The sequence below is a fragment of the Cololabis saira genome, chromosome 3, assembly GCF_033807715.1.
Source record: "Cololabis saira isolate AMF1-May2022 chromosome 3, fColSai1.1, whole genome shotgun sequence".
Lineage (NCBI taxonomy): Eukaryota > Metazoa > Chordata > Actinopteri > Beloniformes > Belonidae > Cololabis > Cololabis saira.
This window is the reverse complement of record NC_084589.1, coordinates 25,802,086-25,821,524: the sequence shown is the minus strand read 5'-3', so window position 1 is coordinate 25,821,524 and position 19,439 is coordinate 25,802,086. Positions and strand designations below refer to the sequence as shown.

Here is a 19,439-nt window from a genome sequence, read left to right as displayed (position 1 = left end):
CGCTTCTGTACAGTGAAACAGCTGTCTTGATTGTAGGCGAAATGCGAAAATGTATAATTTAGGAGAAATGTCTCCGAATATTAAAATAAACTGGGTCTCTTTTATTTCAAACAGACGACTAGGTTAACGAACAGCAGCTGTAAGGACACGTGAGGGGGAGGAAGAGGAGGAGGAGAAACGGGACGTAAATTGCTCTGCTGGTGTGTTATAATTTTCTCTTATCAAGCGTCCAGAGACCGGACTGGAGGAGAAGGGGCAGGGATGAAGGTTTTATTTCTGAAATATCTTTTTAATTGTCTACATTCATATATGTTTGTGTGGTCCTCTTTGGCTTCTTGTGCGGAAATGAAAATGCTTCAATTTAACATGATACTGAGAACCATTAACTTATTAACTTTAGTCTCCGCTCCTTCACCGAGGCTGGATTTCAGAAGCGCTGGAGTCGAAGTGTTTACTTGTGAATGTAAACAGGCTTTTTCTTCCTCTGACAGGACACAGACATGGAAAAGGAAAACGACGTGGAGATGGTGTCCTCTGCCAAACACGAACAAAACGGGAAAGTTTGGTAAAAACAATTTTGAATGTTTTATTTTTCTTGGCTAGGAGGGTTTCAGCAGTTATCAGTTTTGATTTGGGAGATAAACACTGACACTTCTGCCACAAAATAGATTATATCCCACTGCTATACCAGAGGGGACAAAAGTGCGTATTTACTTCTGTTTACAGATACACGAATCATCATATGAATTACACGTAGATTCAAATGTGGTCGTTTGATTTAACAGACTCCCTTGCAATGTATAAAGTAATATAATTGTTCAACACAGTAGCCTACAGTAGATGTATTCCTGTGATGTGATATCTGATTTCTGGACGTGGGTTCCCTAATTGGTAGCCTGCTTTGACTTTATGGTCATAAAATGTTATTTGATGCTAATGGTTTTACTGGAATGACATTTTCAACAAATGCCTTAATGAATGAATTGTGAGGATTTTCCCTCATTGTGGTATGAGAAATATATGCAATTTAAGCTGATTATTTGAGATCACACTGCTGTACACTTCTCCACCAGTGAGGGGGAGAAGGATGACAAAGAAAATAAAAAGAAGAAAGAAAAAGTGCCGAAGGAGCCCATGGTCGGCCCTCTCGCTGTGGTAAGATCTTTTCCCCTCCTGTCAGGGAATGGTGTTCCTGCTTTTTAATCATTTTTCTGGAACTATTTTAATGTTTTTTCTGCTGAAATGGGAACAGAAAACCTGAAAGCGGTGTTTCTGAAAGTAGAGCCTAGAGTGAATAGGTAAAGAGTGATTGGTGATGTTGTAAGACTGTAGAAAGTATGATCTTACAAGCACAACAGCGAAGTGAGTGTGTGTTTGTGTGAGTGTGTAAAATACCGTAGAGGGGAAGCGGGAGATCGGATGGGAGTGCAGCACATCCTCCTGTTGTTCAGCTAAACTCCACCAGTTGCCTGCTGTGAGAAAATAATGGCTGCTTAGAGTTACATCTGATGTCTTAATCCAAATTACTCCCTTTGTTCTTTTTACAGTGTCTCTTTTTCATTTCTTTTTCTTTTTCCTGGTTGTAGTTCAAGTTTGCAAATAGCTTGGACATTCTGATGATTTTAGTCGGCACTGTGATGGCAGTGGTCAACGGCATAGTGCTTCCTCTCATGTGTATTGTCTTCGGAGACATGACGGACAGTCTCATAAATGGCTCCGCTGTCAACCTATCCGACCCCAGTGAGTTTTCTTATTTGTGCCAGGGCACTTTCAACTAACTGAAATAAATCAGTAAGCAAATCTAATAATATATGCCTTTTACTTTCAGATTTAATAAACATGACCATGGCCATCAATATAGAAGAGGAGATGACTGTGTAAGACTTTATATGTTCAGCAGTGCAATGACACCCGACTTTGGTGTGTGAAAACATGTCCATCAAGTCTTTTCATTCTCTTAACTCAGCTTTGCCATTTATTACTCCATCATGGGAGCCATTGTGCTGGTTGCAGCCTACCTGCAGGTGTCTTTGTGGACTCTGGCAGCTGGGCGGCAGGTGAAACGCATCCGCGTCTTGTTTTTCCATAAAATCATGCAGCAAGACATTGGCTGGTTTGACGTCAATGAGACAGGAGAGCTCAACACGCGTCTCACAGAGTGAGTACCAAAGAAATCATGTACTGTTTCATATTTTTTGCTTCCAAGTTTAAGATAAGTTGAGTATGCAGAGTAAAATGTATGTTGAGAACAGTATAAATGTGCCTGCAACAACCATTTAACGAATCCTTTTATGTTTAATTGCTAAACTTTATTTCCAATGTAAAGATAAGCAGTTTAAAGCATTGGCTCATATCAATCTGGACAGTTTTAACAAAAAAAGATTCCTTATTATTTGTCTTGTGTTGATGGATGCGTGTCTTTTTTATTTTTGCATTTGTAGTGATGTCTACAAGATCCAAGAGGGCATTGGTGACAAGGTGGGGATGCTTATCCAGAGTCTCAGCTCCTTCATCACAGCATTTGCCATTGGCTTCACCAAAGGCTGGAAGCTAACTCTCGTCATCCTGGCTGTGAGCCCTGCACTGGGCATCTCAGCGGCACTTTTCAGTAAGGTAAATCAATCCATCGGCGTCCGATAACCCAACTACTCATCATGAACTACCATAAAAAATCGACAAAGCTGAGCCAGTGGAGGACATCAAATTGCCAAAGCCCAAAGTCAAAACATTTAATCCAAAATGAAAGCCTTCGCTTTCGTTCTCTGCTCTTCCAAAAGGAAATGCTTTCATATTTTTATATCACTGATGTCCTAACAGCAAACAGACTTTCCTCTTTGGGAGTCATCATCTTTGGTTAACGGCACACCCAAAACTATTCCTGGGATATTTTTTTGATGTGGACACATTAGTAATTTTGCTTACATTTTTATCTTTATTGTTGTTTGAACAGGTGCTGACAAGCTTCACCTCTAAAGAGCAGAGCGCATATGCAAAAGCTGGTGCTGTTGCAGAGGAAGTGTTGTCTGCTATCAGGACAGTGTATGCTTTCAGTGGTCAAGAGAAAGAGATTGGGAGGTGTGTAAACACTACATCTCACACAGTTGTAGCTCTTCTCTGTTCACCCTCTTTGATCAAGCCTGACCGTAATAAGGTCAAAGGATGAAAACAAATCAAACGACAAACTAACAGTTGGTGGGTGAGGTATGGTATTTATGCAGTTTGAATACAGAATTCTAAAGGATCAGTTTAGTGTTTTTTGTACTTAACACAGTCAGACATCTGTGCTGGAGACATAGATATTGATTACAGTATTTTAGAAAAGGCTCTAACTGGATAACAGCCTTAAAAAACTGAATTAGTGCAATGTGCACATGGTGACTCTACATTTATCAGCTCTCTGTTGTCATGGCAATCTAATTTCATTTGTACAAAATCAACCTCTCCGTGCTTACGTCTGTGTGTGCTGCACACCAGATATCAGAAATACTTGGAGGATGCTAAAAGGATGGGAATAAAGAAGGCAATCTCTGCTAACATTGCCATGGGCTTCACCTTCATGATGATCTATATGTCCTACGCTCTGGCCTTCTGGTACGGCAGTACCCTCATCCTGAAAGGGGAGTACAGCATTGGATCTCTGCTGACTGTGAGGAAACACTTAACAGCTTAATTTCTACTTTAACTTTTGATGTTTTTTTTCTCCCCTTTTAACTTGAAATGGCTCTTGGTTCGCCTAATACTTCAACTTTTTTTTCCAAGGTGTTCTTTGTTGTGCTTATTGGCGTTTTTTCCATGGGACAGACCTCCCCCAACATCACAACTTTTGCTAGCGCCCGAGGAGCAGCCCATAAAGTCTACAGCATCATTGAGCACGTGAGAAAAACTCAACAAATTTCACCCAAATTTTTTTTTTTCTTGAAGCACCTTGTTGCTGGACAGTTGTCAGTTTGTATTACTGAACATGCACCGCTGTACTCTGGCACTCAGTTGAGCTGCTTTGATGCAGCCGACAACCTGGAGTCAGTAATGATGCCGCAGAGCTCTAATTGGAGCACCTGCTGCTCGTATGAAGACCCAGCAGGCCATCTGGTTGATGCTGCACAGCTGCAGCTTTCCTTTTTTGGTGGGATTTAGATGAAAATCCAGTTCCAGTGAGAGTTATTTTCCTAAAGTATTTTGATTATTGTTATTGTTAGATTCATCTTGAGATCGGTTTATAGACAAATTATTATTTGAAATGGGATTTGATATGTTCAATTTAAGTTACTACGGAAATTGGTAACATGAGCAGTTTAATTGGTTAAACGCTCCTGTCGCTGGCTGCTCAGGCAAAGACCATGTTTGGCTGGCAGTACATATGTAACATTACTTTCAAGTTAGTTTTGATATGCAGATAAACCTTTAGTGGATACAAATACACTGCCTGCATAGATTATCTGTCTCCACATGGAAATTAATCTTCAAGCAAAACTGAAAGGATTTCAGATATTCTCTCACGTCTTGCTGTTTTATGGTACAGAATCAAAGTTTCCACCTCCTATAAAATGAACTGTCTCTTATCTTTTTTTTTAAACACATTGTATCCTTGTAGATAGGTTTTACTGTCTAGTCAGAAAGGTTAAATGTCCATAAAATAGCCTGGGATAGTCAACAAATTGTTCAACCTTTATCAATCGCAAAGCAGGAGGGAGTTACAGTCACGTGTTCATGTGGGTGTGTGTTTTAGAGAATATTAATGCAACATGAGAGCAGTGAAAGCACAAAGAGCTGTGGAAATAAACATCAACTTTGTTTAACGCACTCACTCTGACCTGAAGGCCTAGCAGTCTTCCTCCCATTGTGTGTTTGATGTTATAATAAGAATCACGTTATTGATCCCGTTTTGGCCGAACTACAAACTGGAACAGACTCCTTTTTCAACAGGAACCAAGCATCGACAGCTATTCAAACGATGGTTTCAAGCCCGACTTCATCAATGGAAACATAGAGTTCAACAACATCCACTTCAACTACCCCTCAAGGCCTGACGTCAAAGTATGATCCCAACTGAACTCTCAAACATAAAAATATACTCATCCTTGATTTTGTTTTAATATTTCCCTCATAGCTGACATTTATATCATTTGTAGATATTAGAAAACATGTCTCTGAAGGTGACGAGTGGACAGACCATGGCTTTGGTGGGCAGCAGCGGCTGTGGTAAAAGCACAACGATCCAGCTGCTGCAGAGGTTCTACGATCCTCAGGAGGGATCAGTAAGTAGCACTTAGAGCTCAGTTTTCATTTTGAAGTTTAAAAAGACTGATAGAGTCACACCAGTTTGAAAAGAATACCAAAACTGACAGATCAAAATCGATGCCGCAGAACTGCACACACTGCTGTTGTTTATTCAGTTTCATTCATTTATTGTGGAAATATGGTGCAAACTACTTTACCCAGAATACATTTCTGTCATGTAGAATATGACTGCCTTTACATGCACTCAGTAACCCTTTTAAAACCTGAATATTGGCAATAACCCGAATTTGCACGGCCATGTAAACACCAATAACCCCTTTGAATAACCCGAATTTGCTCATATTCGGGTTTTTAAAAACCCGAATATGACCCCTGGGTTACTCCTTTTAAAACCCGAATATTTGGTCATGTAAATGCCTAACGGAATATCCCGATCAAACGGAACATGAATTTGTTTTCTGCGCATGCTCTGTTCGCAAGGAATCCTGGTCTTTTGAGTCCAGGACGTTCTTAGACCCCGTCCACACGTAGCCGGGTATTTTTAAAAACGAACATTTCCCCCCTCCGTTTATAAAAAAATTTGCATCCACACATAACCGAAGATCTGCGTTTTCGACCACATTCATAAGCATTCTAACCTGTAGATAATCTGCGGCTCCCGGGGAAGCTGCACCTCCGCGGGCACCGTAGGGTGCGCGTCGCCGCGTACCCTACGGCGTAGCCTCTGTGTCGGTGTAACGCAGTAAGCGGTGGTCAAGACCAGAGACCATTTATTTAATAAATAGCTTGGAGAACAGATGCTGGATCATCTGTAGTTCTGTAGTAAACAAAAGTCGCACGTCAGAGCAGATTTGTTGTTGTTTTGGCGCATAATGTGACGTTCGAAAACGCAAAACTCCGGTTGTGTGTGTCTACACGCATCTATATAAACAGAGTTTTCAAAAATCTTCACTTTGCCCGGAGTTTTTTTAAAGCTTCGTTTATTGGCGTTTTCGTGTGGATGACAGGTCAAAACGTAGGAAAATATCTCCGGTTTAGCAGATATCCGCAGATATCCGGCTACGTGTGGACGGGGTCTTATAAACACGGTGAAACGCAAGACCACGCCACACTTTTCGAGTGAGGAGGAGACTAATTATTTGAACATTTTGGCATTTGTAGACGGTAGAAAGTACGGGGATAGCGAGATTTAAAAGAAGGTGAGAGAAAAGTTGCGCGAAGCAGCATTTGTTTTGAATTTGGATACAGGAAGAAGAAGCGGAAATGACGGTAATTGCGTCATCACGTTCTCCGTGCGTCACTGGTTTAATCGAGATATCCCAAATGATGAATTACCATGTAAACAGGGATAACCCTGTTTGCTCACGCATGTAAACGGAATATTCCGAATGTTTCAGTAACCAGAATATTAGCAATAACCCGAATTTTGACTGCATGTAAACGTAGTCTATGTTTGACACATTTGGGTTGTCTTTTTTTGTCATTGTTCATCTTTAGATTTTTTTCCTTTCACATTTCCCTTTTTGTTTTGTAAAAGATTAAGTACATGTAAAGAACATGTTAAATTTATGAAAGTAATTTTTTTTCTCACAGCTTTTCAGAAACTTAGAGTATCTAGAACCACACAATATTGTCATAATATTCTGAATTGATGAGAAGCCAGTCGTTGCTTTGAAAGTGCTGTTTATATTATGGTATGATGGGAAAATGGATGTGAAATGATTTCAAGTAAACCTGCCTTAGACCTGCAAACTGGAATCTTAGTTAATGAACACAATGACAATACTAAGGGTTGTACATGTCGGGTGATTGTTGCAGGTATCTATCGATGGTCACGACGTCCGCACTCTAAATGTCCGCTACCTGAGAGAGATGATCGGAGTGGTGAGCCAGGAGCCCATCCTGTTTGCAACCACCATCTCTGAGAACATCAGATATGGTCGACTCGATGTGACTGCGCAGGAGATCGAACAAGCCGCCAAGGAAGCCAACGCTTATGACTTTATCATGAAACTTCCAGATGTACGGCAATACTGTCATCTGCTAATGTGCTCATGAATAACCGTCGAATATTTGCTCATCGCCTTTTGTTGTTGAGCAGAAGTTTGAGACGCTGGTCGGCGATCGAGGAACTCAGATGAGCGGAGGACAGAAGCAGCGGATTGCAATTGCTCGGGCTATGGTCCGTAACCCCAAAATCCTCCTGTTGGATGAAGCCACATCTGCTCTAGATGCTGAGAGTGAGACCATTGTGCAAGCTGCACTTGATAAGGTAACAGCTGTCATTATAAATGAGATTTGTTTATCATCAAACTACTTGGATAACTGTTGAGATTGTTGACCTGACTTTAATTTTATTGTGTCACCTGCATGATTTCAATTTTAAGAAGTGAATCCGCTTGTTTGTGCGCAGGTCCGACAAGGTCGCACCACACTAATTGTTGCTCACCGTCTGTCAACAATCAGAAATGCAGATGTTATTGCAGGCTTCCAGAAAGGTAAAGTTGTTGAGCTGGGGATTCACAGTGAGCTGATGGAACAAAAGGGTGTCTATCACACACTGGTGACCATGCAGGTAACACACATCGAAACACCAGTTAGAGTAGATTTCAAGTGGAACTTTTAAAAATGACTGGTCTTTGATATTGTTTGTCTTTGTGTTTCTTCCTCCCGCTTCTCCTCAACACAGACCTTTCAGAAAGTGGAAGAAGAGGAAGAGGAAAGTGAAACGCCTGCAGATGAGAAGAGCCCATTAGCCATTAACCACACTGAGTCTTCGCTGTACAGGAGGAAGTCCACAAGAGGCTCCTCCTTCGCGGCTTCGGAAGGAGGGAAGGAAGGGAAGGAAAAGTTAGAGGATGACAAGGACAAGGCAGATGAGGTGAGCTGTGACATCTCTGGGGTCGACATTTGCAAAACCTCAGAAGAAGAAGCTGCTGCTAGTATTATATCAGCAGCCCAATCAGGCTTTAAGAGTATATTTTTATTTTCTAATTTGCACAGGCTGTACATTGAATATACTTCCATTATGAATTATTCTTTTTTTATCAGAAAATAGTTTATGAATGTCTATCTATTTATTTTTTAAATCACTTGTAGTTGTTCTCGAATGAGATGAAACTGAGGCACAGAACTTCTTTTTCTATCTAGTGACTGATATTGATCAGTTCTTGGTACAGTTTAACCTGGCTACACTGAGTTGAACCTCTTCAGTGTCCACATACAATAACTTAACTGAACTGTAATGCAGAATTCAACATTATGGCCCAGGTTTCTTCATAATGATGAATTTTCTCCCTTAAACTCCAATTTTTCCCTTCTGCAGGATGAAAATGTCCCTCCAGTGTCGTTCCTAAAAGTGATGCGTTTAAACATTTCCGAATGGCCTTTCATTTTGGTGGGGACTATATGTGCCATCATCAATGGAGCAATACAGCCTATATTTGCTATCATCTTCTCCAAGATCATCACTGTAGGTCAAACTTGTCTCAAAAGTTATTTTTATGTTGCATCTTAATTGAGGCAGTGTATTAAGGCTAGAAAACTTTGAACTAGTTGGTTTTCTATTTTCGTAGGTGTTTGCTGAATCAGACGAAGATGTAAAAAGGCAAAGAGCCAACTTCTTTTCCCTAATGTTTGTTGCTATTGGAGGTGTGGCCTTTGTCACCATGTTTCTACAGGTATGCACACACACCTGAAAATGTAGATATACAGTATATGGACAAATTGGTCCATTTCTATTAGTGAAGTCTAGACAGCCAGATTTTAACACTAGCAGCTGCTCTTCTTCAGGCAGCTTGTACTTCTCACATCATAAAATCTGAAAGCTGCATCACCAGTGGTTTCAGTCCTGTTTGAAACCAGTTACAGACTAGTGTTGGAGGACACACTGGTTACTACACTCTAAATACATTTATTGCTAAGCAGTACACAACAAAACTGGCGTAAACATTCGTAACAGAAACAGCCAGCATTGCTCTATCCATTGTCAATAATCTCCTCAAGAACTTACAAACGTCTTGTTGTATCATTAGAGCTTCGTGTACCAGGGTTTTACATTGTGACTTTACAGGAGAGCTGCTAAAGACGTCACCAGAGCTTCTCTAATGCAGACAGCAGAGTTATAGTGTCAATGTCATGACTGTTTAATAACCTCTTTGTCTTTAATAGGGTTTCTGTTTTGGTAAATCTGGAGAATGTCTCACCTTGAAACTGAGACTTGGGGCCTTTAAATCCATGTTGCGACAGGTGAGTGCAGATGCCGTCACGATGAAAAGATTTTACGTATGCTCACAGTTGGTAAACTGCGCTCTTTATGTAACCAGGTGCTACACCAGGCAAGCGAGAGCAGAACCACAGAAATCCACTTTACAAATACTGAAATAGACATATTTCATAATGATTCTCAACGTAAGATGTGGCAAACAAAGAAACTGGTTGTAAAGTGACAAGTTATACCAGAATGCTGAACAATATCCATTCTTGTCTTAGGACAACTTTTACGACATGTTTTGATCCACTTCAAATGTTGATTGGTATATTTATAATGGATGTACCAAATTAACATCTGAATTATGATTACTTAAAGATATGCACTACAGAACTGGCAAATCTGGGATTTGAATTTCAACTCAGTCTAGATACAGTATGTTGCTGGATTTCTAAGTATAGAAGCGATTCTTTTTGTTAAGTTAATGTATTTTATTAGTACCAAAAGAAAATGTTTATTGTTGCTCTGTTGTAGGATCTTGGGTGGTTTGATTTGCCCAAAAACAGTGTTGGGGCGCTCACTACAAGACTGGCCACAGATGCAGCTCAAGTCCAAGGGGTTAGTGCCAGCAGCAGTCTCTGAAACACACATGGACATATCTATTGATACAATCATCTATAGGTACAACAAATAAAGATGGCAATTTCAAGGTCCTTTTTATTCCCATATTTGCCACCTGCACAGGCCTCAGGAGCGCGTATGGCAACACTTGCCCAGAACGTTGCCAACCTTGGCACTGGTATCATTCTGGCCTTGGTGTATGGCTGGGAGCTGACGCTGCTCGTCCTGGCTGTGGTACCTGTCATAGCACTGGCTGGAGCTGTGGAAATGAAGATGCTCACAGGACACGCAGCTGAAGACAAGAAGGAGCTAGAGAAGGCTGGAAAGGTGCGGATTCAGACTCGTTAGGGACGAGCAATGACAATCTGACCCGATGTAATGCATAATGTGTCTCTACAGATTGCTACAGAGGCCATAGAGAACATCCGTACTGTTGCCTCCCTTACAAGAGAGCACAAGTTTGAGTCTTTGTATCAAGAAAACCTCATTGTACCATATAAGTACGTCAAATTGTAAATGTATTTTGAAGCAAATGTAATTAATATTAGGAGCATTTCTTCTGATGTGAGTTTTCTTATAATCTCTGCACAGGAACTCACAGAAAAAGGCCCATGTGTATGGTTTTACGTACTCCTTCTCCCAGGCCATGATCTACTTTGCCTACGCAGGCTGTTTTCGCTTTGGAGCTTGGCTCATTATGGAACAAAGGATGGACGTTGAGGGGGTGTTCCTGTAAGTAAGATGACAATATTAAAGGAATATTCTGGAGTTAAATCAATTGTAGCTCTGTTACTGGATGGGAATTTTGCATAAGCTTTTTTTAGGGGTCAAAATGATGTAAAACCAGGGAGTTTTGAGTTGGACCAGAATATATGTTTGCAGAATTATAGCCATTAACATTAGCCCAGAGGGCAAATTGATATGACTGGATAAACTTCTATTTTAATCCTCAGATAAGACTCAGAAATGCCAATAGAATCAGATGAAGGAGGGCTTGTGGCCTCTTCTCCTAACGCTTGCTTATTTTGTCATAGATATAAAAGGATGGATCCAGTTACTGTATATTGTTTTTTTTTAATTATTATTATGAATAGCACGTTGGTCAGGGATATATCTGTTTAGATTTGCTTTATAAATACATTTATTTACTCGCTTGCTTGCTTGCTTGCTATACGAGAGGAGAGGCCACAAAATTTGTACAGGCTTACGATAATGTAGCAGTGAACTGGAAGGACTTTTCTTTACAAGCATTTCTTTTTAAACACTTTTTGTACACATTCAAATTCAAAAATGTGCTTGGTTCAGCTGTTAAGGGCTTATTTACACTATCACTTAAAAAGAAAAACAAGTCTTGTCAGGGGCCACGGTGGCACAGCTGGTAGTGCAGCCGTCTCACAGCTAGAAGGTCCTGGGTTCAGCGCCCACACTCTGGGTGGGATTGGCCAAAGGGCCTTTCGTTGTGGAGTTTGCATGTTCTCCCCGTGTTACCTTGGATGTTTTTGTGAGCTACCCTAACAAAACATGCAACAGTCCTGGGGCCTCATTTATAAAGCTTGCATGCGCACAAAACAGGGCTGGAAAGACTGTCGACAACTGTAGAGTGACTGAGGACATAACAAATAAGTGCCGTGCCACTCTCCCCTTGGCCTCCACCTTCAGATCGCACCACTTCTTTTTTTATTTCTGCCACAGATCTGTCCGTGGCACTCACAGCGTTTACAGCGCAGCAACGACGTGCTGCCACTCACTCGCTTTCTTTTTGTTAGTGATGCCACTACTGTGACCAGCAAATAATGTGGTTTTCCTGGCCTCCACCTCATCCACAACATCTCGATTTCGGTCTCCGTGAAATTTAGTGGCACGGTTGCCTGGCTCGACACACTCATTCATCCTGAAGACAGCAGTAACAGACTGCAGGCAGGCGCTGCGCATGCTCAGCAGGCTCATTTATATGCAAATACAGTCATGAAGTACTTTGCATTCACCATTCATGGTAGAAAGTGGGCGTGTAGAGGGTGGGATATGAGGCGAATTCACGTGCACAACCTTCCAGCTGGACTGTGATTTATAAAGAGAACATTGCGTGCAAGTGTGCGTGCGCACGGTTTTATAAATCAGGATTTTTTTTGTGCGCACGCCATTTTCGGCTTTTGAGCGCACGTACGCTTTTAGTATGGATCCTACGCACTCTTTTATAAATGAGGCCCCTGGGCTATACATGCCCCCTCTGGTCAGCCGGGGCACCAGATGGGGTGGGGAGGATCTGGCTGGAATAACGTGATCCTTCCACGCGCTAGATCCGGCCGGAGAAACCCCACCCTGTCTGGTGAAAAGAAGCGGCCGGTTTACTCCTCAGGTTAAGGAGGAGACTTGAGCTCATTATGGGCCCTCCTGGGGTTTGTAGAGGGTGAGCAATGCCCAGGACCTTCCTTAGGTAGGAGCACTGGGTGAAAAAAATGGGAAAAAATCAGGGATAAAACAAAAAAAAACACACACCCATCGAGTCATGTCAGAGGTTAAAACTAGCAATTTATTCTGACGTCTCTACTTGTGTTCTGGGCTGGCCGTTATGTTTCAAATGTAACATAAAACTGCTTCAATTCATGTTGTTTAGGTTCCTAACTAAATATTACAGTCATTGCCATCTTGTAATAGACCCAGGGGTGATTTAACACCACTTTAGTCTGCCTCGTCTTCTACGCACCTAACAGTTCATATTAGTTTATGGTTGGGAAACTGTACGACCTAACCAATGAGAGAAGCTGCTGTTTTTATGGCTGTTAATCATTAACGTGTCCGAGGTGTAGTCTCTGGACACACATGAAAGTATGTTTATGTAATGCAGTAACTCAGCAAATCATTGCTGTTAGGAATCATGAGCGCAATTTATATCATAGCTAAGTTCATAGTCCATCAAATTGTAAAATGTAGAAACATTAACTCCTCCCTTCTGTGGAGGAAAGTTCATACAAACATTTGTATTCACAGCAAACCAATGTGTAAGGAAGCATTCTAGGAAATGTGTTTGAATGAATGTAGTTCACAAAACATGTTATTAGTCATCAAAAGTGCCTTTTGAGATCTGATAACCTTAATGTTGAAACAAGCTGATGTGTTCATTCTAACATATCAGGGGTCTTTAACTATATTTCTTAAAAACAAAACAAACCAGACAACGTATTGTTCATTCAAGTACATTTCCATTCACATGAAAATGCAAAAACACAATTGAAGCAATGTCACTGTTCAACAGATTCATGGTGTGTTGTTGGAGTATTTGTTTTTCTTAAAGAAGATAAAATGATGGGTTGACTAAGTCTCACTTATCAGTTTCATTCAGCATAGATCAGTTTAAAGTCTAATGACAGTTGTAACTGCCAAACCACCAGCTCATCCTTGTTTCAAATCTGACATTTTCAGATCCTGGCGTAGTCTTCCTTATGTTGGATTACAATCAAAGAAAATCATGTAGTTTTCCTTGTGATGAGAAGTTATTGAGATGTTTTCATGACAGCACAGTAATGAAAACAAGTTTCAAATATGATAATTGGCTAAGAGCTAAAATCTTGAGCAATGCAAACTGACATATCGCTCAGGGCATAAACCAAATACTTAGGAGCAAAACTGCTAACCTTTTCTTTCTTTCTTTAAAAAAAAAAAAGAGTAAAACTTCCTTATTCGCTCTTTCATGGTGATATGATTTTCTTCATTAGTTGGGATATTTTATTCTAGTTTAGTTAGTTCAGTTTCATGGCTGAAAGACACTTGCATGTGAAAAGTGGAGCTAATGTGAATTTTTCTTCATTTTCAGTGTGATTTCAGCCGTCCTTTTCGGTGCCATGGCTGTTGGGGAGGCCAACTCCTTTGCTCCAAACTATGCAAAGGCTAAAATGTCAGCTTCACATCTTATGATGCTGTTGAACAAAGAGCCAGCCATTGACAATTTGTCAAAGGAGGGAGAGTCGCCTGTATGTGACACAGAGCACAACACGTCATGCATAGTACTTACACATAGGCTTTTTAAGACCTCTCATCCATTAATTGTTGGCTTGCAATGGGGAGTAGAGGATGATACGCAGACATATAAGAGTGCACTGATATTTTGATTTTATCGTTTGTTAAATGCTTTCTATTATAATTTCCTGCTTTTAAATTACTATTTTATTGTTTTATTGTTATTTGATTGTAAAGCACTTTGGTCAACCTTGTTGTTTTTAAATGTGCTATATAAATCAATTTGACCTTGACCTTGAATTTAACTGTTACAGGAAAAATTTGACGGCAACGTGAGCTTTGAGTCTGTCAAGTTTAACTACCCTTCTCGCCCCGATGTGACCATCCTCCAAGGGCTGAACCTGCAGGTGAAGAAGGGGGAGACTCTGGCTCTGGTTGGGAGCAGCGGCTGTGGAAAGAGCACCACCATACAGCTGCTGGAGAGGTTCTATGACCCCCTGGAAGGGAGAGTGGTGAGTAGACAAATACACACCCACAGCCTGTGTAATCAGGTGCCTCTTTACATGCTGCCTGGCAGCTAATGGTTAGCCGGACCGTGTTTTTTTTTTTTAAGGCAGCCATACAGCATTGTGCTCATGGGACTTTGAGACAATATCTGTACATCTGAGTTTTTTATGACTATGACCCCCCAAACTGTTAAGCAGTACAGGGGAGAGAACAGACGAATATTTACCCTTTTCTCCTGGTGTCTGGTGTTATTGCAAAACATTATATCAAACTTTCTTTTTTTACTTCTATTATAGGAAAACTACGGATACTATGGAGATTCAATTTATGAATCTCCATAAACTATGATTTCTTTCACGAACACTGCTGCTGACATTTTTGGGCTCAGCCCATTGTGCATCAATGACTCTTTACCAAACAGTAGACAGCTTTAGCATGCTTCTGGTTTAGGGGTTAAAGAGGCATTTATTTCCCTCAGGGAAAAGGAAGATGTTTCATTAAATAATATTTAAAACTCCAAATTATTGGACTATTTATTGGACTTTTCTTTTTTTTCTTCATTTGACCGTCAAGACCCAAGTCCTTTTTAAAATAATCTGCCACATTTCTCCTACAGGTCCTAGACAATACAAATATCAAAAAGCTGAACATCTACTGGCTGAGATCTCAGATAGGCATCGTGTCCCAGGAGCCTGTGCTTTTCGACTGCACCCTGGCTGAAAACATTGCATACGGAGACAACAGCCGCAGCGTAACCATGGACGAGATCATGGCAGCTGCTAAAGCAGCCAACATTCATAACTTCATAAAAGAACTACCGCAGGTAAAAAAAAAAAAAGTATATTCATAAAAGCTGATTCCGGGCAAAAGATTGCAGCTCACTGTAATCATTACTAAAGCAGATCCAGACAACGTGTATGCGACAAGGCAAATGCTGTTACTTGCAAACTCAAATAAAGTGATCCTGATCGATAATCAGGTTTAATGGTTTAATCATTTGCCAGAGTCCCTGCGCAGGACACTGAACCCCACAAATGTCCCAGTTACTCGGTCACTAATGGCGCTTTTCCACTAGTATCTACTCAGCGCGGCTCGGCTCGGGACGGCTCGTCACGCCTCATCCCGGCTCCACCCGTTTTGTCCTCGTTTGTTTTTCCACAGCCAGGTGAGAAGTGGGCAGGTTGGGGTGAAGCTGCTGTGACGTACTGGATTGCGCAACACCTTTGTTCGTGTCGGCGCTGATGAGAAAATCAGCTGGAGCCGCGAGCGGCTGAGAAGAAAACAGCCGGTTTACATCCTTTTTTTTTTTAATTCTCTCGTCACCCACCAGGTTTATGAACATCTGCACCTCAGAGTTGGATCACCAAACAAACGTTTGCGCTGTACAAATAAAATCGCTGCGAGCTGCGAGTCGCTCTTGCGCTGACTCCCGCTTCCTGATTCAAACGTCTGACGGCCCCGCCCCCCGACCAATCAGTGGCGTGGAGGGTGGTGACGTCAGAAATAGTGCCGGCTCAGCCCGGTTCAGCCCGTAGTGGAAAAGCGCAAGATGGGGGTGTGGCGGGTAGAAGCGAGCTGAGTAGATACTAGTGGAAAAGGGCCTTAAGGGGTTTTGTCAAGTTCTGGTGCCAAGCTGCGATACATGAGGAGGCTTGTGTCAGAAAGGAAATCCAAGGAAAAAACTATGCCAAATCAGCATGCACAGCAGCTGTCATAAGAATTAATCTTATGATCTCTTATGTCTCTAAATGGGAGCATTTAATACTTTTTGCTTCCCAGAAACATGTCAGAGATAAATGTTGGATTCATCGTGACGGATGAAGGAACAAAATCACCTAAAAGTCCCAAAACCTTTTTTTTCTTCTTCTTTTGTACGGCTTTGACTGGTGTGATGAGAATTGTTGTGGCCAAGTGACTGTTTGGATCTGAAACAACTAGAACCAGAGCCACTGTTCTTTTTTTCTATCATTGTGGATTCTTAAATTTTCCACAACAATGTGACTGTAAAGTATTTTCTTTACTGTTTTTATATTATTATTAAGTAACTGATAGAGGGATGATTGGAAATGGGCCTTCATTTATTAATTTATGCATGACCTAAAGTGGTAGTTTGATCTCTTCAAAAGCAGCTATATCACCGCTGTTTTGAATGCATCAAAGATATCTCATTGGCATACCCAGCAGCTATTAATAGAAACAAAGACACTTTTTATAAATCTGTGGAGATGAGGGCAAGTTAGGTAAAAGAGGAATGACTTGTAGTTGCAGGGAAGAAGGCAAGTTTCCAGATTGCCTGAATGTTAGTCATCTCTCTGCAGACTTGTCAAAGAAGTTCCTTTGGCTCTAAACATGAGAATTTTACTGTTTAGCCCTTTGACTATGTTGTAGAATAGCACGTTTTAAAGTGTTTTAGTGTCAGCAACTGGGTTGATCTTTGAGTTTTCTATGTCAGACAACTATCCACTAAACCTAGGGCCTCTCCTGTCTATTCAGATAAAACAGTTAAATTGTTGTGAACATTTTTGGTATAGTGAATGCACTTCTTCACTAACCACAGCTCACCTAAAGGATATTAAAAAGATAGATTCTGTAACAATAACATGTAAGAGCCTCTATAATGTCTTTGATATCTGCTTTTGATCATATTTTCCCAGGTTAAAAGATAACTGTTAACTAGCAATGCCAATTATAGGTTACATTTCTTAGCAGAGGTATAAAAACACTGAAGCATATGAAATTATAAACCCATGTAACTAAACATGAGATGAGTTTCATGCCATCATTACTTTCTCTTTTTTCTGTTTACATGAGCAGAAGTACAATACTCAGGCAGGTGATAAGGGGACGCAGCTGTCAGGTGGTCAGAAGCAGCGAGTAGCCATAGCCCGAGCCATCCTCCGCAACCCCAAAGTCCTGCTGCTGGACGAAGCCACGTCTGCTCTGGACACTGAGAGCGAGAAGGTTTGTCAACCATCTTAATAATCTTAATCAATAAGTGCCGTAATGTGACCTCTTCTTTTTTTTTTATTTAGTCGTCTGTTTTATGAAAGCAGGCGAGTGTTGCCTCAAGTGTCACTTTAAAAAATAATAAAGGAGAAAGTGTTGATAAAGATGTTCTTGACGTTCATGTGAGGTCTGTGTGGTCTCTGCAGATGGTGCAGGAGGCCTTGGACCAAGCCAGCAAGGGCAGGACATGTATCATTGTGGCCCACCGGCTTTCCACCATTCGAAACGCTGACCGCATCGTTGTCTTCCAAGGAGGAGTGGTGGTCGAACAGGGGACGCATCAACAACTACTGGCAAAGAAGGGCGTCTACCATATGCTGGTCACCACACAGCTAGGCCATGGGACAGAATGAGAGGTCACGGGGATCAATACCATATCAGTTTCTGATCTTTGAGGGCTGGTTAAGCACTTGTGCCTTGTATCAGCTTCACATTTGTCCAGTTATACAAATTCATACAGAGCCGTTTCAGCAAAGAAGCTGAAGAGTGAATGTATTGACTGCATCCTGTCAGCTAAACTCTAGTATGAAGTCTAAATACTCTGCTACTATTGATTAGTTGTCACTTTTATGGATTTTAGTCACAAATTATTTTGCCTTGTGACATTCTGAAACTGCATAAACACCTGGCACCAAAAAAGACTTACCATGCTCACCATGTTAATGTTTATTCAGTATTTTGTAGATCTTAAAAACACAGATATGCAACAAAAAAAAACACATACCTCAGAGTATAACCTTTAATTGTTGTAGTTAACAGCAATTATGGAATCACTTCTAAAATAGAATCACTGTAATTATGAAAATTAGACTCTCGATCGAACACATTGCACAAAGATCGGATCCAAATTCTGCACCTGGTTGATTGACGGGGGAGATTTTCCTCAATAAAGGTATAAGTTTGAATTATGAAAAGTTACGAAAACATTCTTACATGATGTGTGTTGTTTCAGGTTTGCTTTCTCCAAAATATGAAGGAAAAACTAAATTGTAAAGTTTTAAACTGGAAATGTACAAGTAAACCAAGAAATGTGTGAAAGCATCAAAGCTTAAAGCAATATGCCTCGAAAATATACAAAACAGAAAGAAATTGGATGGAATTAAGTATTATTAAGTCATCAGAAGAAAATAAGTGCAGTCAGCTAAATAAAATAAGATTTGTATCATATCTGTGTACAGTATATGGATCTGTGGGTAGAATGCTACATATTGTTTATAGATTGCTTTTACGGTTGATAATAGGGAAGTCCACTATGAGTGTTTTTATGAATGAGAAACACACTCAGAAGCACTTTGTAGAACTAAGCCAAAGATGAAAAGGATGGAGATATATATATATATAGAGAGAGAGAGAGAGAGAGTTTTAGTGGTTGCTGGATCAATAATCTTTTTTCCTGGCTCTGTTTGCTATATCCACTCTAGTTTGCACTTTGTAACATTGTTGACTTTCACTCCACCTCACATTACAGTCAGAAAATGAACGTTTTTGTCAATGTGAGGCTACATTCCACCGTAAGACATAACTGTATTCATAGCTTAAATGAGCAAAGCAGTGGCCAGTTTTTTTTTTTAAGGCAGAGCTGCATGATGCAGTTTTGTTTAGGGCAGATTATTCTTACAATGTTTACCAGTCTGAGCTCAGATTGTCAGTAATAATCTAAATAAAGATTACTAAACTAAAGTTTAGATAAAAGCTCAAGTGCCTGAGCAGGTTAATCCAGACAAACACTGTGTAAAATAAAGGTTACAGATGCAAGTTCTCATTCATGGTCTTCAGCCACGCTCACTAAAACACAAATCTATCTCTGGATAACTAATTAATTTGTTAGAATGTGCCTGTATGGAACTATTAAAGTTTTCTATTTAATAATGATGTCTTTTTTCAATCATCTGGACAAAACACA

At 40.6% G+C, this 19,439-nt stretch overlaps 1 protein-coding gene across 1 annotated transcript; it reads left to right on the top strand.

The window, feature by feature from the left end:
• The first annotated feature begins 205 nt into the window (after window positions 1–205).
• abcb4 (ATP-binding cassette, sub-family B (MDR/TAP), member 4) lies at window positions 206–19,405 on the top strand. The gene is made up of 28 exons (XM_061716827.1): window positions 206–267; window positions 492–565; window positions 1,074–1,155; window positions 1,587–1,740; window positions 1,829–1,877; window positions 1,967–2,158; window positions 2,442–2,613; window positions 2,951–3,075; window positions 3,475–3,646; window positions 3,760–3,873; window positions 4,924–5,034; window positions 5,130–5,255; window positions 7,057–7,260; window positions 7,340–7,510; window positions 7,652–7,813; window positions 7,928–8,119; window positions 8,564–8,710; window positions 8,814–8,918; window positions 9,409–9,486; window positions 9,983–10,066; window positions 10,193–10,396; window positions 10,469–10,569; window positions 10,661–10,801; window positions 13,881–14,037; window positions 14,338–14,535; window positions 15,147–15,353; window positions 17,345–17,491; window positions 17,683–19,405. Exons 1-28 carry the CDS (start codon window positions 262–264, stop codon window positions 17,887–17,889), a joined length of 3,882 nt encoding a protein of 1,293 aa, XP_061572811.1. The 5' UTR covers window positions 206–261; the 3' UTR covers window positions 17,890–19,405.
• Window positions 19,406–19,439: the final 34 nt, after the last annotated feature.

What these genes read in the sequence shown, in the direction of transcription:
- abcb4 (XM_061716827.1), top strand. An exon ending in TCTTCTCCAAGATCATCACT is followed by an intron (nt 8,711 to 8,813) that starts GTAGGTCAAACT and finishes CTATTTTCGTAG; the next exon opens with GTGTTTGCTGAATCAGACGA. An exon ending in CAAAGGAGGGAGAGTCGCCT is followed by an intron (nt 14,038 to 14,337) that starts GTATGTGACACA and finishes TAACTGTTACAG; the next exon opens with GAAAAATTTGACGGCAACGT.